Source organism: Anomaloglossus baeobatrachus, chromosome 5 (assembly GCF_048569485.1).
Source record: "Anomaloglossus baeobatrachus isolate aAnoBae1 chromosome 5, aAnoBae1.hap1, whole genome shotgun sequence".
Taxonomy (NCBI): Eukaryota; Metazoa; Chordata; class Amphibia; order Anura; family Aromobatidae; genus Anomaloglossus; species Anomaloglossus baeobatrachus.
In genome coordinates this window covers 115473112-115498092 of record NC_134357.1, presented here as the reverse complement: position 1 = coordinate 115498092, position 24981 = coordinate 115473112, and the positions used below count along the sequence as shown (strand labels likewise).

At 45.7% G+C, this 24981-nt stretch overlaps 2 protein-coding genes across 4 annotated transcripts in view; one reads left to right on the top strand and one right to left on the bottom strand.

Annotated features, from left to right (window-relative positions):
- The first annotated feature begins 16248 nt into the window (after positions 1 to 16248).
- ATOH7 (atonal bHLH transcription factor 7) lies at positions 16249 to 16680 on the top strand. Its single transcript, XM_075351672.1, has one exon. It carries the CDS (start codon positions 16249 to 16251, stop codon positions 16678 to 16680), a length of 432 nt encoding a protein of 143 aa, XP_075207787.1.
- Positions 16681 to 22088: 5408 nt separating this feature from the next.
- Positions 22089 to 24981, bottom strand: part of MYPN (myopalladin) — a 336685-nt gene continuing 333792 nt past the window's right edge. For 2 of the 3 annotated variants that reach the window (XM_075348786.1, XM_075348785.1), the window contains 2 exons: positions 24211 to 24344; positions 22089 to 22787 (listed from right to left, as the gene is read on the bottom strand). In XM_075348786.1, the coding sequence (XP_075204901.1) occupies positions 22624 to 22787; positions 24211 to 24344 (298 nt within the window). In that variant the 3' untranslated portion in view covers positions 22089 to 22623. Of the gene's footprint in view, positions 22788 to 24196; positions 24345 to 24981 lie in introns of those variants that run through there. The other variant, XM_075348788.1, reaches the window with a different exon arrangement.

Genomic DNA, 24981 nt, shown 5'->3' with positions numbered 1-24981 from the left:
GGAGAACTGGGAGCGGGAGTGGTGAGCGGAGTGCACCGTCAGGAACCGGGGAGCGCAGCACGGGAACCGGGTTGCGCAGCACGGAGACCGGGGAGTGCAGCACGGGGACCGGGGAGTGCAGCACGGGGAGCGTGACAGTACCCCCTCCCCCACGCCCCCCTCCCCGCAAGCGGGACAGGAAGGCACGAATCAGAGGAGTGCCAACATTCCCTCAGGGTTCCCAGGACCGGTCCCCGGGGCCATAACCCGCCCAGTCTACCAGGAAGAACTGCCGGCCCCGCACGGTCTTCATGGCCACGATATCCCTTACCGCATAAACGTCATCACCAGCAATAGGAGGAGGAGCCGCAGAGGCGTCATCGGAGAGGGAACCGAGAACCACCGGCTTGAGTAAGGAGACATGGAAGGAGTTGGGTATCTGCATCGTGGCCGGGAGCTGCAGTTTGTAGGAAACCTCATTGATCTTACCGAGAATCTTGAACGGCCCGATGTATCGTGGATCCAACTTGTATGAAGGCAGCTTCAATCGGATGTATTTGGAAGCCAGCCAGACCAGATCGCCTGGAGAGAAGTTCGGTGGATCCAGGCGCCTCTTGTCGGCGTGTCTCTTCATCCGCAGGGAGGCGCGTTCAAGAGAGGCCTTAACAGTGTTCCATATGGCAGAGAAGTCTCAGGTCAGGGCGTCAGCAGCGGGGATATCAGAAGCCGCGGATACTGGTAAAGGAACGGAAGGCTGAAGTCCGTAAACAACATGGAAAGGAGAGCTGGAGGTAGACTCGCTGACGTGATGGTTGTAGGAGAATTCAGCCCAGGGAAGAAGCGTGGACCAATCGTCATGATGGGCGTTGATGTAGTGGCGCAGGAATGAAGTCAGGATCTGATTAACTCGTTCCACTTGGCCATTTGACTGAGGATGGTAGGCTGAAGAAAAGTCCAGAGTCACTCCCAGATGCTTGCAGAGGGAACTCCAGAAGCGTGAGGTAAACTGAGTTCCCCTGTCAGACACAATGTGTGTGGGAAAGCCATGTAACCGGAAGACGTGCTGTATGAAGGCATCAGCGAGCTCCGGAGCGGAGGGCAATCCGACCATAGGAATGAAATGAGCCATTTTAGAGAAACGGTCCACCGCGACCCATATGACCGTATGCCCGGAGGACAAGGGCAAGTCCGTTATGAAGTCCATGGCAATGTGTCGCCACGGTACAGAGGGAATTGGCAAAGGCAGAAGACGGCCATAGGGAAGGTGCTTGGGTGTTTTGTTCCGGCACAGGGTGAGCAGGCTGAGACGAAGGAGATGACATCCTCGTGAAGAGATGGCCACCAATAGAGACGGGCAATCATAGTCCACGTCTTCTTCTGGCCAGCATAGCCGGCTGTTTTCGAGGCATGACCCCAGTGTAAGACTCTCTGCCTGTCGGTCTCCGAGACATAGGTCTTCCCAGGAGGTATCTGAGACTGAGTGACAGGAGCCACTGGAATGACCTTGCTGGGACAAATGATGGGCTGGAATGCCTCCTCCTCCTGCTCTGGCATAAAGGACCTGGACAAGGCATCTTCTCGCACGTTCTTATCCGCGGGCCGGAAATGGAGTTGGAAATCGAACCGGGCAAAGAACAGGGACCATCGGGCTTGTCGTGGGTTCAGTCTTTGAGCCAATCGCAGGTATTCCAAGTTCTTGTGATCCGTGTAGATGATCATGGGGTATACTGCACCCTCCAGGAGGTAACGCCATTCCTCCAACGCCAGTTTGACGGCCAGTAGTTCTCGATCACCGATGGTGTAGTTGCGCTCAGGTGCCGAGAAGCTCTTGGAGAAGAATCCGCAAGTGACCATTCTCCCGGTGGCGGTCTTCTGTATGAGTACTGCCCCGGCCCCTGAGGAGGAGGCATCCACCTCCAAGGTGAACTGTCGATTCAACTCTGGATGATGGAGAACTGGAGAGGAAGCAAAGGCCTGCTTCAGGGAGCGGAATGCAGCGTCTGCCGCCGGTGACCAGTCCTTCAGGTTAGCCCCCTTCTTGGTCAAGGCCGAGAGGGGCGCAGTCAGAGCAGAAAAGTGAGGAATAAACTGACGGTAGTAGTTGGCGAAACCGATGAAGCGTTGGATAGCCTTCAGCCCGGAAGGAGGAGGCCAGTTGAGGATGGAAGAGACCTTCTCTGGGTCCATCTGCAGACCGATGTTGGAGATCACGTAACCCAGGAAGGGAAGAGATGACTGTTCGAACACGCATTTCTCGTACTTGGCGTACAGGCGGTTCTCTCTCAGTCTTTGTAGGACCAGCTGCACATTTCCTCTGTGGGTCGGTAGGTCCGGAGAGAAGACCAGGATGTCGTCCAGATACACGACCACACAGACGTAGAGGAGATCCCTGAATATGTCGTTCACTAGTTCTTGGAAGACTGCCCGGGCGTTAGACAGACCAGAGGGCATCACGCAATACTCGTAGTGCCCATCACGAGTATTGAACACGGTCTTCCATTCGTCCCCGGAGCGGATGCGAACCAGGTTGTAGGCACTGCGGAGATCCAACTTGGTGAACACACGGGCTCCTCTAAGCCGATCGAACAATTTGGGAATGAGCGGCAGAGGGTATTTATTTTTTACGGTGATCTGATTAAGTCCTCGGTAGTCAATACAGGGACGCAGGTCACCTTCTTTCTTCTTAACGAAGAAAAAGCCTCCGCCAGCAGGAGACGAGGATCTCCGAATGAATCCCCTAGCCAGATTCTCGGTGATGTAGGTGGACATGGCCCGTGTTTCAGCAGGGGACAACGGATATATTCGTTCCCTAGGAGGCGTGGTCCCTGGCAGCAGGTCGATGGCACAGTCGTAGGGACGATGTGGCGGAAGCACCTCCGACTCCTTTTTATCAAACACGTCCGCGAAGGACCAATATGCGGAAGGCAGTCCAGGTAGAGACTCCAGGACCGGAGGTCGTCGGATGGGCTGTGTGGACTTCAGACAATTCTCGTGACAGAACGGGCCCCATCGGGTGATTTCTCCAGTACACCAGCTGACCGAAGGTTCATGTGCCCGTAACCAGGGGAGACCCAGCAGGATCTGATGGGACATGTGTGGAAGAACATAGAGAGTGATTCTCTCGGTGTGCAGGGCACCGATGCGGAGCTCCACAGGCTTGGTGCTAAACGAGATGGTGTCCGAGAGGGGCCTTCCATCCACCGAAGCAATCACTAGGGGTTTGTCTAGTGGCGTAAGAGGCACTCGGTATTTGTCCACCGTAGCCTGCTGGATGAAGTTGCCTGTGGCCCCAGAGTCGAGATACGCTTCTGCCGTGAACTGGGACTCCTCAGTTGTCACCTGAACAGTCCATGTAATAGGATCTGAGAGAGTCCCAGTACCTAGGGTGGCCTCTCCTACCAACCCTAGGCTTTCGAGTTTCCCGGCCTCTCTGGACAGGACCGTAGCAGGTGTGTGCCATCTCCGCAGTAGAGGCAGAGGCCCTTGGCGAGCCGTTCTGCTCGGCGTTGCTCAGACTGCCTCAGACGGTCGATTTGCATAGGCTCGTGGACGGGAAGGCCAGATGACGCCGCCTGGGGAGCGGCGGGTTTCAACGGAGGGGAGGAGTGCCGTACTGGACGTCTCTCACGGGACAGTTCTTTGGATCGCTCCTGAAAGCGGAGGTCCACTCGGGTTGCAAGAGCAATCAGGGCATCCAAGGTGGAGGGCACGTCGCGGCCGGCCAGCTCATCCTTGATACGACCCGATAGTCCTTCCCAGAAAGCGGCCGTTAAAGCCTCATTATTGCATCATAATTCTGAGGCCAAGGTGCTGAAGCGGATGGCATACTGGCCCACCGTCAAGGTCCCCTGACGTAACCTGAGGAGTGATGAGGCGGATGCGGCGGCACGTCCGGGTTCGTCAAACGTGGAACGAAAAGCTTGCAGGAAGTCCTGGATGTTGGTGGTCACGGGATCCTCCTTTTCCCACAAGGGATTCATCCAGGCCAGTGCTTCACCCTCTAGATGGGACATTTCAAAAAGCAACCTTGGCTTGGTCCGAGGCAAAAAGATGCGGAAGAAGCTTGAAATGGAGGGAGCACTGATTCACAAATCCCCTGCAAGCCTTAGCATCCCCAGCATACCGGGGCGGAGATGCCAGGCGGAGTTTAGAGTTCTCTGAGGAAGCCCCCATGGGAGCTGCAGACGTGGACTGAGAAGCCAGGGATGTGGCTGTCACTTGTAGCGTATTCAGGCGGGTGTCCACAGACGTCATAAAAGCCAGCATGCGGGATTGGGTTTCGCGTTGACGTCCCAGTTCCTGCTGTAATACGGCCAGCTGGGACGCCAGTGCTTCGGCGGGATCCATGGCCTGTTCTAGCTGTAAGGTTCTGGTGGTGGAACCGCTGGGCCGGGCACCGGACTCCTCCAGCGGAGCAACCCGGAGCTAACCCCTATACAGGGACTGTCCGGTCACCCCGTCAGAGGGCCTTGATGCACGGTAGCCGAAGCACTAGCTGTGTGGGCACAGTCCATTCCGGAAAGAGGAAGGAAGATGTCCCTGAGGTCACAAGGGTCCAGATGGTAATCCCAACAACAAGGCTCTGGTTCTGGTGCCGTGTGGAGATGACAGGTGGAACCGTATCCAGCTGGACGAGAGGACGGAGGTCACCACGTGGCATTGGGGATCGGAGCCGGGTCTGGACTGAAGAAGATGGTGGAGTCCTCAGCCGACAACCCCCGACAGGAATTACGCAGCAGTCGTGGTTAGGACCAGATGGCGTGGCAGGACGGGCTCTGCGAGACAGACAAGGGTTAATACCGGACAAGGCAAAGGGGGACCTGAACTCCTAGCTTACTAAACAGACCGGGGAGCATGACACCATCAAATTGAGCGCTGCCCCTGAGTCCACAAAGGCAAATGCAGAAAAGGAAGACAATGAGCAAATCAATGTGACAGACAAAAGAAACTTTGGTTGCAAAAAACCCACAGTAAGGCGGGCTTTGCACACTACGACATCGCAGGTGCGATGTCAGTGGGGTCAAATTGAAAATGACGCACTTCCGGCATCGCATGCGACATCGTAGTGTGTAAAGGCTCGATGATACGATTAACGAGCGCAAAAGAGTCGTAATCGTATCATCGGTGCAGCGTCGGCGTAATCCATGATTATGCTGACGCGACAGTCCGATGTTGTTCCTCGTACTGCGGCAGCACACATCGCTGTGTGTGAAGCCGCAGGAGCGAGGAACATCTCCTACCGGCGTCACTGCGGCTTCCGTAGGATATGCGGAAGGAAGGAGATGGGCGGGATGTTTACATCCCACTCATCTCCACCCCTCCGCTCCGATTGGCCGCCTGGCGTGTGACGTCGCTATGACGCCGCACGACCCGCCCCCTTAACAAGGAGGCGGGTCGCCGGCCAGAGCGACGGTCGCAGGACAGGTAAGTCCATGTGAAGCTGCCGTAGCGATAATGTTTGCTACGGCAGCTATCACAAGGAAATCGTTGCTGCGACGGGGGCGGGTACTATCTCGCTCGGCATCGCAGCATCAGCCTGCGATGTCGCAGCGTGCAAAGTACCCCTAACAGAAGTAGCCAATCTCCTTTCACGTTTAGGGCAGACAGAGATGTTATGAGAAGCGTCTCCACAATAGAAGCACAGTCTATTCTTACGTCTGAACCCCTGCCGACTAGCATTAGAAAGTACCCTATCACACTCCATAGACTCCAAAGGCTGTTCCACAGGCACAAAACTAGCAGGTATCTTCCTGCGCTCACATAACTGTCAATCAATCTGAATGGCCAAGGTCATAGAGGCATCAAGACCAGAAGGGACGGGAAATCCTACCATTACATCCTTCACAGAATCAGCAACACCCTTCCGAAAAAGAGCCACAAGCGCATCATCATTCCATTTGGTGAGGACCGCCCACTTTCAAAATTTCTGACAAAACGTTTCTGCAGAATCCAAACCCTGAGTTAAGGACAACAAGAATTTTTCTGCTTGGTCCACAATATTAGGTTCATCATATAATAAACCCAAGGCCTGAAAAAAGGAGTCCACATCACTGAGAATCGGATCATCAGACGCTAAAGAGAAGACCCAGTCCTTAGGGTCACCACGCAGTAAGGAGATGACAATCTTAACCTGCTGTATGGGATTGCCTGAGGACTTAGGGAGCAGGTCAAAAAATAATTTAAAATTATTTTTGAAGCTCAAAAATCTCAACCTATCTCCCGAAAAAAATTCAGAAACGGGAATCTTAGGCTCTGCAAGGGGAGTCTGTGCAAGATAAGACTCTATACGACGAACCTTAGCATCAAGATGAGCAACACGCTCATCCAATTCATCCATGCTAGAAAAAAGAAATCTTCCACGGAACCCAAAGAAAAAGAGGAAAAACACAAAAAAAAACAAATAACATTTTCTCAGCAGACTTTTTTTTTTTTCCTTCCTTCTTAAGAGTACCCTTTAAATTTGTGGGCCAGATGTACTGTTATGATCCGGAACCATGGAAGATCACCACAAATCATTGGTAAAAGGAGACAAGAGCATTGGCAACTAATCTGGCCGTCATCCCCTCACTAACCATCAACACTAGAAGTAGCCGAGGGGTGAACTAACATCCTGTGCACCGCGAACCCAGCCGGAGAACTAACTATCCTAAAGGAAGGAAAGATGAATAACTCTCTGCCTCAGAAAATAGACAAGAATAGCAAGCCCCCCACATTCAAAGACTGCGGTGATATAGGAAAAACACAATACACAGATAGATGACAGGATTAGCAAAAGGTGAGGCCCCCACTGACTAACATAGGAAAGGACAGGAAAGGGGCTGATGGTGACCAGAGAAAAACCCTACAAAATTCCAAATTCCTGATAGTACAAAAAGGCCCTCAGATCGCACGATCTGAACTCCGTCTTATACAAGGTGCTCTTGTCATACCAATGAACAGAAAACAAGAATCATAACAAATTCAACAAGCAACAAACACATGGACTTAAAGGAGCTCTACTTCAAACAGAACTGCAGGGAGTTCCCCAGCCAAGCAACTGAGGGGGGAAATCCCTGCATGCAATTAAACTGAAAACAACCACAGCAAAAGACAAACCCAGATAAGAGCAAAAGAACCAAACAATAAATAAAGAGCAAGCACTTATTTGGGGTAGATGTGGTGTGGAGCAGAATGAAGCAGGCTGGTGATACAAAGAACAACTGACATCCGGCATAGCCTGCTATCAGACCAGGATTTAAATAAGCAGAGAGTTAGCAAAGAAAACGCCCATTGCACAACACACCTGGTCCAAGTCCAAACCATTCCTGGCCACCAGAGGGAGCCTCCCAGCAGCCAAAACATAACTAATATTCACAACAGTGGGGGCTGCCTGGGAAAGGAACGAGCACACGCAGTTTCACTTCAGAAGAGTTTTACCTCAGAACAGTTTGGAGCAGGAGAGAGCCCTCCTTGGGACAGAAAAGAGCAAGGCCTCTGGGGGGACACCGAATGACTCCCCCCAGAGGGGCTGACCGGGTACCAGGCAGACTGACAGAAAAGCAGGAGACTACTGGGTGGAGTTGTAAGACAGAGGAGCAACACGGTAGCTGGAGGGTGAGCCCCAACAGCTCCTTCAGCAGCTGCACCACACAGGGTGCAGAAGCCCTAGGGTAGAACATACTTCACGTTGGACTACCAGAATCTGCAGGGAAGGAGGATTTCACATCCCATTGCCCACCACCAAAAGTCCCAGGGCACCAGCAGCATATAGAGACAGGAGTCACGGCCACGCTCGGGTCCATAACAAGTTTCGCATTGCCTGCCTATGGGATGGCAACTAAAGCCAAGGACACTGCGGTCCCCAAGTAGCTTCATGCCACGGGAATAGCACACTACAGAGCACAATAGAGGAAGGTCTCACACGCTTCACAACACCGGTGGTAACCTCTGATTCATCCGGGATCGGCTGGAGCCCATCACGACGATGACTGGTACTCTGCGGGTGCAGCACACGAACTGTTAGTAAAACACCTGGAACCGCAGCCCCTGTGTGAGACTTTGATTTGCCAGCACCGCCGCCCTGCGCTTCGGCATCAATGGCCCTTCCTTCGTCACCACCGTCCTCCCTGGGGCTCGCTCCACCTGTGGGGAGCTGGACTATCTGAGCTGCATTGCCATCATAGAGCTACATCTCACAGTGGTGACTAATCCCTAGCCGAGCACCACGGGTGACACTGCAAAGCAAACCCCTATCCCCTGTTACCCGTCACCTTGCACTATCTTTGATGTAGCCGATGGGGCCACGGAGCCGGGTCAGGCCATTCACAGCAACCACAAATACCACTGGCTCGGTGACGAGTAGCCCTGCAGGTCCCATGGGGCACTACACATGCTTTTCTGATCTGTTGTCAAATATTTGGGGACCCACTTTGCATATAGCTTCCTCATGTCCAAATGTTCATGAATAATGACAAACACGTTCACGGGAAATCCCCATGATGTCTGCTATTGCTTTAGCTGAAATTCGTCGATTCTCCAGTATGAGGTTGTGCACAGCATTGACGAACTCCGGAACAACAACCACTCTCGGTCGTTCCTCATCATTGGTGCTGAAGTGGCCCGCTTTAAATTTAGCAACCCAGTTCTTAACTGTGGAATATGAAGGGCATTGATCCCCCAATGTCTGCGACATATCACCATGAATATCCTTCACAGACTTTCCTTGCAGAAACAAGAATTTTATCACTCCTCTGCTCTCAGTTGCTGTGAATATCGCATTAAACTCCGCCATTTTGTTTTCCTGCGTGTGTAGAACACTGTTGCCATAGGCAACAAACACAAAATTTTGAAAACATATTAGACATAAGGCTTTCATGTGATGTAACATTCGTTACCATAGAAACAAAAAAAATCATTAAACCAAAGACATAAGCAAGCAGCCCCTCGTATTGTGGTATGGTTGTTTTATGCTGTAGAACTATAAAAGGTTTGCTTTCAACTTTTATACAATAAGAAAATCATTTTAATTTTCTTCCAAAGTTTTAAAGTGTTGTAGAATGGGGATTATACTTTATTTACAACATTAAACACATGGAATGTCATAAAAACGGAATCCATTCTGCAAGTTGTATAAGTTGCTGTAATTGAATGATACATCATGTTTCTGACTTTAAATAATGAGATCCATCACCAAAAATAATAACATCATAAATATAAAGTATGTGACTGTAGACAACTAACTATTGGTGACATAAGCAGGCACAAATAGAAATGACAAGGATGTGTGTAATATTAATTGACTGGATTTGACCATAAAATTGCACATGAGCTACAATGCTATGTGTAGCGTATAGGGCCGAGCATCTGATTAATGACCTCAATTGAACATCTGTCTTGTTGGAGTCAATTATCGCTCAAGTGCATCTATTGTTTTGGGATTATCGAGCTTCATTTCACATGTTACATCTTCTCTATGGCTAATGATCTGTTTACTAAACTCTGGAGTTTGGGTGTTAGTCTAGCCTGGTCCAGACAAAAACTTAGTAAAGACTCAGACTTCACTTCAGGGTCATTATTTTTATTGGAGTTTATTTGAATTAAAGCAACATTAGCATGGTCCATCCAATGCCCATGATAGCCTACATATTTTTGTGTACTATTGTTCCATATAGAGGCACCATAGCGCAGCGCACTAAATTTCTTCGGCTGTGTAGGACAGACCCATAAAAATCTAGCACAATAAACCCCATGTACTTTCATGCTCTAGTCTAGAAATAGGTTTCCCAGTATGGACTCCCACTTGAAGAGCATAAGTAAAATCATGGTAATGGTGCTTAGTGCTGGGTGGCACGATGACCGATGTGTGGAGAAAGCTTCTCTGTGCTTTACATAAGGTGACAATTGTATGTTATGGTGGTTCACAGGGGGTTCTGAATTAGGCAAGAGGTGCACCCAGGTGAGAAACAAGACCCCTTATTGATAGCAGAGTTTGCTGTCTACTCTGAGTAAAGTACCTGTCATGATGACTCTGGGATAGTGGGGAACCGGGGTCTCTAAGCTGTCTCTCAAGCTAGGTCGCCCTATGCTATCCCTAGTCTCAGAATTACCCCTAATGGTGGGGATGTCTGAGTCTCCACCCTGGCCCTGCTCCTGACCAGTCCTGATCTGTTTCCTCCTTTCCCCCAGGGAGGGAAGGGACAGGAGTGTAATAAAAGTCAAAGATTATCCAGACAAAGGAAAAAAAAAAAAACAACTCTGTCACACAGTGCACAAACACAAAGGTAAAGACAATAAGAGATTCATATGGAAACACAAGAGAAGGAAGAAAGCTACAAACCACCAGGGGTAAGCGTCCACAATCGCAAATAGCACAATTTTCACCTGAGAATCTGGGACACCACACGTCACTGACCAACACGTAAACTATAGCTGGCATGGGTAGAAGATTTCTTCCAGCTTAAATAGAAGAGCAGATGTGATTGGCCTCCCCATCACATGTGATCAAAGGAACCTAACAAGCAGACTAGCAGAGATTAACTCCCGCTAGCCTACCTATGTATCAGCACACAGCATGTCGACGCCAGAATCTGCTCGCGTTGATCCGAGACACCAGAGAAACCATTGGGCGGAGTGTCAGAATCTGCGATATGAACAAAACCCGACACCGCCATGATAGTTGGTGAAGTTAGTGCAAAACTCTGTGTGACAGCCTCTATTTGACCCAACACCTCACAAGACAGCTTTTTTTATTTTTTTTAAAGAGAAATATTAGAAAAAGAGGCAGCTGATTACCCCCACTCCAGAAACAGAAGGAGATTGAGGAAACGTTAACGTGTACCCATCAACCTTTTGTGTCTTGCACCGAAAGAAAATAAATCATGTCCCAAAACACATTTGTTAACCCCTTTAGGATCAGGCCATTTTTTGTGCTTTCATATTTCCAGCTCTTGCTTTTTTTAGGCATATTGAATCACAAGTAATAGTCTCATTCATATTTATAGCTGCTCTATTATGGCTTCATTTTGTATGGAGTCATAATGCTGCCACGTGCAAAAGGATTCAGTTTCAGGTCATTCTCAGTGTTTTTGTAATTTTTCAGTGTAAGTTCATACTATGATCATCTTGACAAAAAAATTGGTTATTGTTAGGGAATGGCAAGTACTACACTGCACTGGTGCTTGATACTTGAATCGGGAGACCCTAACAGGAGGTCTGGGGGGGGGGGGCTGTAAATCAATGAAATGGATAGATCCCCATGACATGGAATGGGAAAATCATGGGGAAGATGCCTGGCCAATAAGTCTGGAGTCAAACTTGCGGGTGACTTGCATCAACATCACCCGGCATGGCCGCACACTCTCCTGACAGGGTCGCCCCAGGGCTATGGGGTACTCGGTCCCGGGCCATATGTGTACAGGGATGCTGGGTTATGGTTGTGTAATGGCCGATGTCTGGTTCCGTGACCCTGGGGGTCACTTTTTAAAAGGGGTTATATACAGGGGAGATTAAAGAGTTTATATCGTGACGCCACTTGCGGGTTGCAGTTATGGTTATGGAACCGCCGCTGCACTGCCTTTTACCACTGGGGCTGATGGTGATGGCAGCCTAGATGGTAGGCCCTCCGCAAGTAGGGCCAGGCCCCAGGGAGTGAATGAAGGGATCCGGCGCAGAGAGAAGGGAGACCACATGATGGGGATGGGTGTAATGACTCTCTTTCGTTCGAATTTAATGATGGGGATGCAGTGCAACTCTTGTTTATTCACAGTGATGTGGAGGCAGATGCACTGAGAATGGCTGGTTTCGACCCCTGTTCCTTTTTGTTCCGGTGCCGGTGTGGTAACCTGGTGGCTTCTCTCCCCGACACCTCTCGCTGGTTGGTAGAACCCCATGGCTTGGAGTGTCTGGGGGTCCCCTACTGCCTGTCGGCAATCTCTGGTCCGTACAGCGGGCAGTGTGAACCCTGTAGAGTCGGTGTTCTGTTCCGGTCCCTGGCTCTATCCTTACTGCTGGTGCCCCCGGATTCTTGGGTCAGTGAGGTCCGTGATGGTCCCCTCACTGTGCAGGTATTTGTCAGGTAGCCTGAAGCATTCGCCTGACCTAGGGTCCTGTGCCCCGTTGGTGTTCTGGTTCCAGGGTTACCTGGCTGTAATCTCTCGCATGCAACCACTCTCCTACGCCACCTAGGTCACTGCTACACGACCCCGTCTGGAGACACGTCCGTCCCCTTCAACTGTCACTACCAGACTCCCTGTGTCTTTCTGCCTGTCCCCTCCCACCTGGTTGTTGTCTAGTGGACTGGGCTGGCTCCACCCTTGGGTGGCCATCCATTGGATCCCAGACTAGTCAGTCAACCATGATTGGGAGAGGGAAACTGGGGATGTTTATGTGTTTTGATGTTACCGGCACTGGTCTTCCAGGTCCCAGGGGGTAGACCCTGCACCTTTGACAGGATGCAGTACCTAGTAGTGGCCTGATTGGTTCAGGGGCGCTACACATGTATTTCTATGTAGATGCGACGCTCCTGTCAGGAGAGCGTCAGGCCGTGCCGGGTGATGTGATGCGAGACTCACACGGGTCACATGCAAGACACTCGCAAGTGTGACTCCGGCCTTAAACATACAAAACTGAAGTTGAAATAGATTTCACTAGGAAAAATGTTAAAAAAAACCATTCTTTCCTGGATAATGACTTGTATATAACGCAAAAAATAAAAGAGAAAAAAAACACCTCCTCCACTCCTTGAGCTTTGTTTACACGTGGTGTTTTTACTGCTTTTTTGCATTTTCTCATTGCTTGCAATGTTGAAAAAAATGCTGCAAAAATGTTGAAAGAATTGACATGTTTTTTTAAAAAAAAAAAAAAAAAACGCAGCAGTTTTCCATTTCAGTCGTGAAAAAAACCAATCTTGAGAAATTTTAAAACTCATTGCTTTTACTATTAATGTAAAAACAGCTGTTAATTTGCATAACACTCTTTAAAAACACTACAAAAAAAGCTGCAAAAATGCAATTTGTGAACATAGCCTTAATAGCCATGCTATCTCTCACTGTATATTCCCTTCGCCTATGACTACAGTAGATCACATAGTATAGGGGTAAATAAAACTACACCTGCCGATAGTCACCGGTAAATGTAATTTTAACATTTTACTACCTTATCTGGGCATGGGGTGTGTGTAACATGGTCAGACCCATTATGTTTAATTTATGAAGAGGTAGTCTGAAAGTCACAAAGACTATTCAAACAATGCAAGAACTGCCAAAAATTAGAAGGAAGAAACAATCTGATACACCATGTATTACGCAAAGGAGGGCCTCATACACATTCTGCTAAAATTGTTAGATAGTGGGACTGATACACTCATATGCAATAAGAGCAAAGGCTGCCAAAAATTAGACGGAAGTCTTGCAATACCCCCTGGAAGATATGTGGAGGAGGGTCTCAGACATTTTTTGACCATTTTTAAATAGCGCGACACCTAGACTAGTAAAGCCTATGCACTAACTGAAAGTTATAAGTAGGGACTGCAATATAGCCAGAAAGAGACGTAGAAGAAAGACTCTGATTCAATTCTAGTACAAAATTATAAAGAATCTGACTCCGAAACTGGCACAAAGGCTATGCACTCACTGAGAGGCATAGCTAAAATTACAAAGAAAAAAGGTCAGTGGAGCCTCTGTTAGGAGTCTCGACACGGAAAATAGCCAGATATCCCTCCAGGAAGGACCTAGCCAAGGAGTGGCTCTTTTAAGGAGACCACCATAACCACCATATTAAGTGGCCCTTTTGGTCAATATCCAGCTCTTGACGAGTTTAAAGATATGACAAGGGAAATACCAAGGCCAGGTATCCATCCACAGACAGCTGTTTCGGGGTATTGCCCCTCATCAGTGTGGAGTAGGATTCTGGCCAGGTGGGAGCAATGCCTAGTAGACCAGCAAGACAAAACAATGTAAACCAGGGATTGTAGTACACCCTGGAAGAATTAGAGGAGGGCCTCTTAAAATCTTATTTTCCTATTTGGAAGGAGTGGGTCTCCTAGACTGGTAAAGCAGATGCACTATGTGCAATGGCTGCCAAAAATTAGGAGACACTCCGATGCACTCTGGAAGAGAGGAACAGGAAGGCCTCTGAAAACACTTTTTTACCAAGACTAAAAGTATCTGAGATTTGATATTAAAGTGAACTTGTCAGGTGCAATATGCACCCAGGACCACGAGCAGTTCTGGGTGCATATTGCTAATTCCCGCCTAAGAGTCGCAGCATCTAGTGGCATACATAAAGAGATCTTTAGAAAAAGTATTTCTACAAATCCATTATGATATGCTAATGAGCTCAGGGACTGGTTGCAAGGGTGTTAGTTCCTGCGCTCATTCCGCCTTTTTAGCATGTTAACACGCTGACAGAGGCGTTATAACATGCTATTCAATGCCCATTGTCTAGCGTTATCAGCGGTGACGCACCTACCTGTGTCACTGCTGATGACGCTGGGCAGTGCGCATGATCAGAAGTCACCACACTTTCGGTCATGTGCACTATGAAGCCAGGTGAACGCTTCTTGGCTTCAGAAACTGCTTGTGGTTATGGGTGCATGTTGCACCTGACAGGTTCCCTTTAATAACGACATCCGAAGCAAACGTGCATTAGGTGTGTTTCTCCAGGTGAGGCAGCATTATTACCACTTGATATCTATTTTATGACTATTACTTTTCCCATAAACCACATATATTGTTTTGTGTGTTTTTGTTTCTCCCAATAGTCTGTATATATTGCTATGCCCAACTCATTTTGTGGCCTTGGCTCTCTTTATTTTCTCTCTCATTATCCATCTCCTATTTAAATATACTTTCTATATGATAGACTGTAGATCACTATATCTAGAAAATAAATTGAATCCACCTATTGTACCGCTTGTGATATTGGATCAGGGAATCTAAGTAGGATATAAGTTCACAAATACTCTTTATATTATAGACTACTGATCACTTAATTTACAATCTGATGCATATAATAATAATAATAATTATAATAATATAAGGTATTTATTTTATTATTAGTAATATTAGAACATGTAATAATTTTAGTCCACCTGGTAGTTTTTTGTGTCTGATATTTTGTATGTTTTTAAATTGTTTTTTTTTTTTTAATTGGATTTTTATTGCTTTTAATATTTTGAGTCTTTCATTATGACCGGTTATTTGTATAATTTGTAAATAAGACCCTATTCCTTGCTGTGGGATCTTTTTTTAGGTTTGGTATATAATATTAAAGGTTAAAACTATGACATTTTTGCAAATAGAAGAGCAAATGATCTAGAATTCTACTTGTAGCGTATAGAGCCGAGCATCTGATTAATGACCTCAATTGAACATCTGTCTATTTGGAGTCAATTATTCCTCAAGTGAATCTATTGTTGTGGGATTATGAAGCCTCATTTCACATGTTACATCTTCTCCGAGGTCTAATGATCTGTTTACTAAACTTCAGTGCTTGGGAGTCCGGTCAGCGACAATAGTCCTGATGTCTCAATTAAGATGTGACTAATTACAAGACCTAATAACCATTCAGTGTAAATATGTATATTCCATGTGATATCTCGAAGACAGAAAGCTTCGTAACTACTGATGCACTTCTCCAGAGTGTGCATATAGATATATACAGTGTCACAAACGCAAAGCATATAGACTTTAGCCTTTCTATGAATTGATCATTTCCATTATACAGTAAATTTAAGCCTTACATAATCAGTATTATAGAACAATAGAACCAGAGGGCCTGCACAGAAGGTTGTGCTTCATGGCAAAATTATTAGCTATTAATGAATATTCACTGGCTGTGTTCTACCAGTAGCATCAGTACAGATGGCCAAATCTTGCCTGGGTAGCATCACGTAAGCGTTCCAGCAGATACATGCTTTATACTTACAGATTTTTAAATATTTCCCAGAATCCTAGCATATAGTTCCCAGGGTGGTAATGAGCTGGTATGGGAGCTTAGGGACGCCTGCCCACCTGCCACCATCTGTTTAGCCCCCTACATACACTATATAAATGCTGGACTTTTGCAGACAGAATGTTAAAATTATTAATGAAGGTATTTGGTCCACTGTGAGTTTACTAAGCAGTGGCTGATGTCTTATCAGCGAAGAAGACCTAGAAAATTCACATTTATAGACTAAACCTGCAAGTGAAGGATTATCGCAAACAAGGATCTTCATGATGTTTTAAGGCTTTTCTAGCTCTGCTGTTCATCTCTAACTCCAGTAATAGACTTCTCTTCTGTGGTAAAGATATGAAGTCTGCTTCTATGTCTGACGGAGATTCCACTAGTGATTGCCAGCTACAACTTAAGGAAACCCCAAAATGTCCACTCAGGAGTATGCCAGCCAGAGTGGAAGGGTTAACAAAGAGGAGACTGGCTGCCAATGCCAGGGAAAGGAGGAGAATGCAAGGACTGAACACAGCTTTTGATAGCCTAAGAAAAGTGGTGCCACAGTGGGGAGAGGACAAGAAGCTCTCCAAGTATGAGACTCTACAGATGGCACTCAGTTACATCATGGCTCTGAACAGGATCCTTTCAGAGGCAGAGAGATACAGAGATGAAGAAGACTGGTCTACACTTCATCACTATGAACAATTGCATCAAGACCACTGTCAGAACTACCTGGGATTTGGGTCTCCGGATGCCTGTGATCACTTCCTTACAGATCCATTGTCTCACTAAACTGGAACTTGACCTTCACAGGATGACCATGAAGCACGTGAGGTGAATAGAGGTGCATGAGAGGAAGGTGTGATTGTATAGGCAAGGAACTCCTGCTATAAGAACATTGCTTCATAACTTGCATCTTCATAAAAGGGATTATTCCAAATAAACTTATTTATAACTTACGTTGACAATAACTGTACATTATTAAGTCATATAATGTAGAATATATTTTTCTGTGATGATTGGCACACCCCATATTGTGATTTGTATTTTTGCAATTAATAGATATACGCAGTAGTGCTGTACAACCTTCTAGGCTACGACTGCATTCATAGTAAGTTACAATGTAACAGCCGCCAAGGGATATTTGTCGCAATACGTGAAAACATTAAAGTTTGGGTATGATAGAATGACTGTAAATTCACCTTCAGTTGTATTTATCTATAATGTATGGTGTATGACTAGACCATCCTATAATCACTGATGTTCCAAAAGGTACATTTGATCTTTTTTTTTATTTTGTGCACAAATAAATATTTGTTACACAATTCTTTATAATTTGCCTGAGTTTTATGCTGATGAAATTGGCAGAAAATTGTGGAGTGAAATATGATTTGTAAACACATATAGGAATTTATACTCTTCAGTATATATCACAAAGTACTGAGTTCTGACTTTTTTTTTTAAATGTAGGCTGCGTGCACACTTTCAATATTTGGTGAGTTTTTTACCTCAGTATTTGTAAGAAAAAAACAGAAGTGGAGCAATCAGAGGAAAAGTATAATAGAAACACGGGCACCACTTCAATTTTTACCCACTCCTGGTTTTGGGTTCCAAATACTAAGGCAAAAAACTCGAATACTTCACTTCGCCTTAGGCTATATTCCCACAATGAGCTTTTGGAGAGTTTTTGACGCTGCGCATGAGTCTAAAATGAAGAATCTTACAGTTCCAGCAAAGTGGATGGGATTTATAGAAATCTCATGCCCACTGTGGATTTTTTAAGCTGCACAAACTGACTGTGGTGCGTTTTTTCAAATCTGTAACATGTTAATTTCTCTTGCGGGTACACTGAGTTTTAGGTGTGGATTTTCCAAATAGACTTAAATTAGTATTTTTAGTACTTCTTCGGGGTGGAAAGTATCCAAAAAAGCATGTAATCGGCACCTAAAAATGTCAATAAAGTTTTGTCAAAGCCAAATACCAGGAATTTTCAAAAACGAGATAAAAACGCATGTTAAAAAGTGCACACAAAAATGCAATGAAAAAACGAATGTGACCTAATTTTCATTATAGGTGCAGAAATTAGGTAACCTCAAAAGCTCATTGTGGGAATGTAGCCTTGGACTCCATTAATTTTGGAGTAAGATTTGTTGCTTAGAGATTAATTGTTTACAAAGGTCTTCACTTCAATTGACATGGAGGTCAACAGTGCTTTGCTTTTTTCTTAAATCTCTACAGAGTTAAAGGGAGTTTCCCGTATTTTAAGAAAATTAACCACAAAATACAAATGGTACAATATAACATATGTTTAACTGTATATGCACACTGAGTGTAAACTCTTTAAATCTTCCTCAAATCCATAAAACGCCACAAAAAACGCTGGAGTTTCTGCTCAATTTCCAGGCCAAAAACTTAACAATAAAAAAGCCTCAATATGCATATACCCTAATCCCTCAATGCAGCTCCAGTGTTTTAGTTTTTCCAGCAGCGATGGCATGTTGTCCAGGTACAGATGACAGGTATGTACAAGCTGCCTGTAGCCAAGACATAACAGAGAACATACGTTTCAAAAGAAATGTGTGCACATTTTGAAATCTAAACCCTGAAGAACCACTAGGAAAATAACGTTTCTGGTGACCTTCAAGCTTTCCGCTGCGAGTCCTTTGTCAACCAGCTCTCCATGTCATGGACCGGCTGTTTGTGGTGTTTTAGACAACATACATTACTATTTACTCAGTATAGTCTGTGTAGAGGGAACTTGCTCTTTTGTTTCCAATAATGACATATTGAGCATGTATTTTCATATGTCCAAATTATCCACTTCATATTTGCTGCAAATTTCCAACCCAACAAAATTTGCAGCAATAAGTTTCTTGTGGAGTCAGATTTTGATGCAGATTTGCTGCTGATTTCACCACACTATGCATTGCACAGGCTGAAATCAGCAGTAAAAAATTCCAGAGAATATATATTGACATGCTGTGAATTTAAAAACAACGCCACAAATATTTTTCTTCTATAGATTTTTTTCACAGCACGTGGATGACTGTTGGTAAACTCTCATCCACTTTACAGTTACTGAAATAAACAGTAGATTATCTGCCAATGCATACAGATGGAAAATCTGCAGCATATCCATCACATGTGAAAATTCGCTTAAATGGGTTGTCCACTATTAGGACAACCCGTTCTGCTTCCACATTTCCCCCAGGCAAAATAAAAAAAAAAACTATACTCACCTCTCGTACCAGCTCCATTCCAGCAGTGCTGAAATACACGTTCCTAGGGCTCATGTGACGTTACGTGAGCCCGTAGTCCAATCAGCGCTCGCTTCTGTCTCCCCGCCTTTGCGCCAAACGAGTTAATCAACAGGAAGTGAGCACTGTGGCTGCCGCTCACTTCCTATTGATAGCTCATTTGTCTGAAGGCGGGGAGACAGAAGCTGGTGGTGACTGGATGCGGGGCTCGCGTGATGTCACAATGTCATGTGAGTCCTGGGAATGCAGACCGCAGCCCTGCTGTAACGGCACAGATACAGGAGGTGAGAATAGGCATTTTTGTTTTAGTTGGGGGAAACATGTAGAATCAGAAGGCGTGGTTCCAGTAGTGGATAGTCCCTTTAATCTTTACTGTGAAGCTACTTGTTTCATTATTGCAGAAATGGGACTTGTGGACCCCTCAAATTTTAGGGAGTTGACTTATTTATAAATGATATGTGGTTACTTGTTATCAGCATAAAAAGACACGTTAAAGCATTACAATCATTAGTGCAGATGTCTATTACAACTTTTAGAACTTTTTCACTTTTAGAATCCAGCATCCCCTTTTTGCTCTCATTTTATTTCCACTGTTCCCGATTATTTATTTATTTATTTTTAATCTGCCATACAGATGCAGAGATTTGGGCCTTTTATTTAGTGCTAAGGGCTCACTCACACTTGCGCTATTTTGACGCAAACGGAATCCGTCACTAATGTAGTACAGTTCATTTATTTACAGTGGAAGCGCGACATCGTGTGGACACAAGCGGGTACTGCATGACACACACACGCGCCATAATAACGCGCTTCCACTGTAAATAAATGAACTGTACTACATTAGTGACGGATTCCGTTTGCGTCAAAATAGCGCAAGTGTGAAACTAGCCTACCTTTTCTTTTTTCTGGCCTTTCCAATGGGGCGTGGCTTGCAGGATTCTTCTGGGACATGTCTTTAGGCTCTACATTCTTACCATGTGAACCACGCCCCTTGTAAAGACCATAAGAATGAGCACTAAATAAAAAGATTCATATCTCTAGAACAGTATGGTAGATTAGAAAAGAGCAAAAAAAAAGTAACACTCAGATGAGGAACAGGAATAAAATAAGAACAAAGCATTGCAACTTTTGATATGATGACAGATCCTCTTTAAAAGAAACTTGTCAACATATTCGTGTTGTATGAACCACGAGCACCCTGAACTAAAGACTGGATCCTACAATAAAAATGCATGTATGTGTTAATCTGAAATGCTGCGGTGTTTAAAAGAAAAACAATAGTTGAAAGCATGCTCAAGAGCTGAGGTGACTAATCCCTGCAGACGTAAGGTCCAGTCACACTAAGCAACTTACCAGCGATCCCAACAACGATAGGGATCGCTGGTAAGTTGCTAGGAGGTTGCTGGTGAGATGTCACACTGCGACGCTCCAGCGATCCCACCAGCAACCTGACCTGGCAGGGATCGCTGGAGCGTCGCTACACGAGTTGCTGGTGAGCTGTCACCAGCAACCAGTGACCAGCCCCCAGCGCCACGTGGAAGATGCTGCGCTTGGTAACTAAGGTAAATATCGGGTAACCAACCCGATATTTACCTTGGTTACCAGCGCACGCAGCTACACGTGCACAGAGCAGGGAGCAGCGCACACTGAGCGCTGGCTCCCTGCTCTCCTAGTTACAGCACACATCGGGTTAATTACCCGATGTGTGCTGCAGCTAAATGTGCACAGAGCAGGGAGCAGCGCACACCGCTTAGCGCTGGCTCCCTGCTCTCCTAGTTACAGCACACATCGGGTTAATTAACCCGATGTGTCCTGCAGCTACATGTGCACAGAGCAGGAGCCGGCACTGACAGTGAGAGCGGCGGAGGCTGGTAACAAAGGTAAATATCGGGTAACCAAGGACAGGGCTTCTTGGTTACCCGATGTTTACTGTGGTTACCAGCCTCCGCAGAAGCCGGCTCCTGCTGCCTGCACATTTAGTTGTTGCTGTCTCGCTGTCACACACAGCGATCTGTGCTTCACAGCGGGACAGCAACAACTAAGAAATGGCCCAGGACATTCATCAACAACCAACGACCTCACAGGGGCCAGGTTGTTGCTGGATGTCACACACAGCGACATCGCTAGCAACATCGCTGCTACGTCACAAAAGTTGTTCGTTAGCAGCGATGTTGCTAGCGATGTTGCTAGCGATGTTGCTTAGTGTGACGGGGCCTTTAACCTTTCACAATACAATGATTAGTAGAAAACTATGAGTTTAGCTGAGAAGGAGAGAAGATACCGGCGGGGACATACTGGACCTCTTTGGACAAGTCACCTCATCCTCAGACATGCTTCCTATATGTATTTCTTTGAAATATTGTGGTGTTTCAGAGTTAAAATACATATATTTGTTATAGGGAACCTGTCAGCAGGTTTTTGCTATGTAAGCTGATGTAGGGGTTAAAAACAAAAAACAACTGTGGCTCTCTTATCAGTGTGTGTACTATTGTCTACTTAAACTAATGGCTTTATTATCCTGTGATTAACATTACAGGACTAAAAACTCACGTGCATGAGTCCAGCATACCCCCTGCTGTGATTGACATCTCTCAGTCAATTCATAAACTCTATAGAGAGCCTGGTGTGGGCAGCACAGCTCTCCCAGTTCAGCTATACACAAACTCAATTCTTTGATTATGTGAGAACGGCTGCACCCAGTAATCTATGTGATACACTGTTGGATTCAGAATCTCCTCCTATTGACAGATTCCCTTTAAAAGCTTAAAAAGTATGAACCCGTACCTTCAAGCAAAACAACAAACACAGGGATTTCCCAACTTTGTAGTGTTTGCATTGTCAAGAACGTCAGTTGAATAGCTACAAATAGCAACACAGATAAAATATTAATGCGGAGGTTATGGTTGCTGGATAGAAACCAGATGATCATAAAATGAGTCTAAAAATATGCACTTTGTTGCCACTTTATTCCATAATAATCTATGTTTCCTCTTAATATAGACAAGCTTTGAAGGATTTAAATACTGGGAATTGGCACAAATAACTTAAAGCATCTACAGTGTCAGTCTCACTACATAACAGTGAATCCGGTAAATACAAATGAAATGATACATGGTTTAATATTAATAGAACATCTATTGATCTTTATACTGTCTACGAACATAAATAATTAAATAGGGTCCTGCAGATCAAACAGATCACACTGTCATTGACACAGCTTCCTACGTCGGTGTGTATTACTGGTGCGCACAAGTTATACAAATGACAAATATGCTTCAACCACTTCTCACTCTTTGGCTGGGCTATGGCGCTTACCTTGCCCATCCGTCAATAAAAAGTGTAAATACTTTCCACATTGTTACTATTGGACAAGGGCAGAAAACTAAATATGTTATTAGAAAAAAAAAATGAAAAATTATTTGTAAACTTTCCAGCGTTAATTTCTTCACAGTTTTATTTTTACTGTAGCCAGTTGAATTCACAGCTCCTCACTTTCCACCACATCACGAGCTTGTGACAAAAAGCTCAGTGGCGTTTCCGGATAAGAGTTGAGGATATCCATGCTGGTAGAAGAGAATGTTGAGTAGCGAGATGGAGCGGGTCGAATCTTAATTGGCTGTGGGATTTGCTGATGCCACTGAGCTGTAAAACGTAAGGAATTATACTGTATGAGTAGGATATAATATCACAAAGGATCACATATTGATACTGACCAGAAAACTACCGTAACTGTTAAAAACACATAGCTGAAAGGTGAACGGTAACTGCTGCAATTGCATACACATAGAGAATGACCTTGTAAAATCTATGCATTCCTAAAGGGGTTGTCCATTACTCAGTCACTATGTTTCCCCTAAGTAAAATAATACCCACAATCACCTCAGGTGTTGGCACCTTTCCACCGATGTCGGCACTGCCTTCCTGAGGCTTGTGTGATATTGTTATGTCAGGTGATCCCTGTGGTTAATCCGTGGCCAGTTCACTCTCCCCTCCTTCGGGCAAATCAGAAATCAGGAGGAAATGAGATTGAGATCATCCGCAACACCTCTGAATGTCCGAAGGAGGGGACAGTGAAGTAGTGAACAATGTCATACGAGCCCCGAGCAAGTGCTGACATTGCTGGAACGGCGTTGGGGTCAAAATCATCTAGTTAGGCTGACATTTATATTACATGAGAAGTGTGAATGAGAGCCGGCGCACCAGGCTTTACAGTCTTCTGGTCAGAGGTAAACTATGCTTGTGGATTATTTAACCAAACAAAACTTTGTGAATTTAAAAGAGTGTTTTTACGTAATTATTATTTACTTAGCTGCCCTTCTGGCATTGAAGCTCGGCATGTTGCCTGTATATAAACCTACCAGGGGCACAGATATCATAGGTGCAGGCTGTGCGGCTGCACAGGGAGCGTAAGAACTAAGGGTGGCTTTACATGCTGCGATATCCGGCCCGATATCGCTAGCATGCGACCCACCCCCATCGTTTGTGCGAAACGGGCATATCGCTGCCCGTCGCGCACAAAATCTGGCACCCCCGTCACACATACTTACCTGCATAGCGACGTCGCTGTGAGCGGCGTACCGCCTCCTTTCTAGGGGGGCGGTCCGTTCGACGTCACATTGTAACATCCCGCCCACCTCCTTCCTTCCGCATTGTGGCCGGAGGCAGGTAAGGAGATGATCCTCGTTCCTGCGGCGTCACATGTAGCGATGTGCACTGCCACAGGAACGAGGAACAACTTCGCCCCTGCGACAGCAGCGATAACTGGCAGCGGACCTCCATGTCAACGAGGAGCGATTTTGAACGTTTTTGCAACGATCCAAAATCGCTCCTAGGAGTCACACGCTACGACATCGCTACAGCGGCCGGATGTGCATCACAAAATCCATGACCCCAACGAGATCGCTGTAGCGAAATCGTAGCGTGTAAAGCCCGCTTAAGGGCGTCCATTTCTATCTCCAAAGCAGGTGGAATTGTGCATTTTGATGACTTCTTGGTCAGCAAAGGGTCCTGTATATTGTTCTTGCACAGAGCCCCTTTTCTGTCTGTGTCCACTAGTGAAACCTACCATATATGTCAAGTCTTGCTGTACAAGATACAATCCCGGCCTCATTCTTTGCTGACAATGTATACCATCCAGCATCCTCTTTCTTGGCAGGCTGGATTAGGAGACACACATATCCAGTGGTGTCCTGATGCATACTAAAAAAAAAAAAAAAAAAAAACAATAGCAAATTTAGTACATGAATTAATAATAAAAAGTCAGATGTAGATAATCCTGTATTGTAATCCTGCTCCAGACAAAAGAAGCTGTGCATACACTATATGGAGAAAAGTGTTGGGATCCAGCTCTTAATTGTAGAATACAGGTTTCCCATTCAGTCCCATTGATGCAGTAAAGTAACATCTAACCCTCACTGTGCAGTCTGCATATACTAATATTTGTTATAGAATGTCTCATTCTAAAGAACTCACCAATACCAGCGTAAAATTAATGGCACGCCACATGAAATTTCTTCCCTAAATATTCTATGATCTATATGATGAGTAATGTTATTAAAAGGGGGAAGGATTCAGGAACCACAGCAACTCAGCCACAAAGTATTAGTCGAAGGAAAATCACACAGCAGGGTCACAACGGGCTGAGGCACATAGTACATAAAAGTCAGCATTGCTCCTCTAACTCACTAAGCTGTTTCTTGCTCCAAAAATTGAGTTAAATACCTCGTAGAAATCATATAGCTGCTGTGATTCTGCAGTTCTATTCTATTTAGCGCAGTATGTGAAACCTGTGCTTGCAGACCAACTGGACGTTTCTTCAGAGTCTTCTCTGGGGGCG

Excerpts from the sequence above, each read along its gene's own strand:
- ATOH7 (XM_075351672.1), top strand. The coding sequence starts at position 16,249 with ATGAAGTCTGCTTCTATGTCTGACGGAGATTCCACTAGTGATTGCCAG.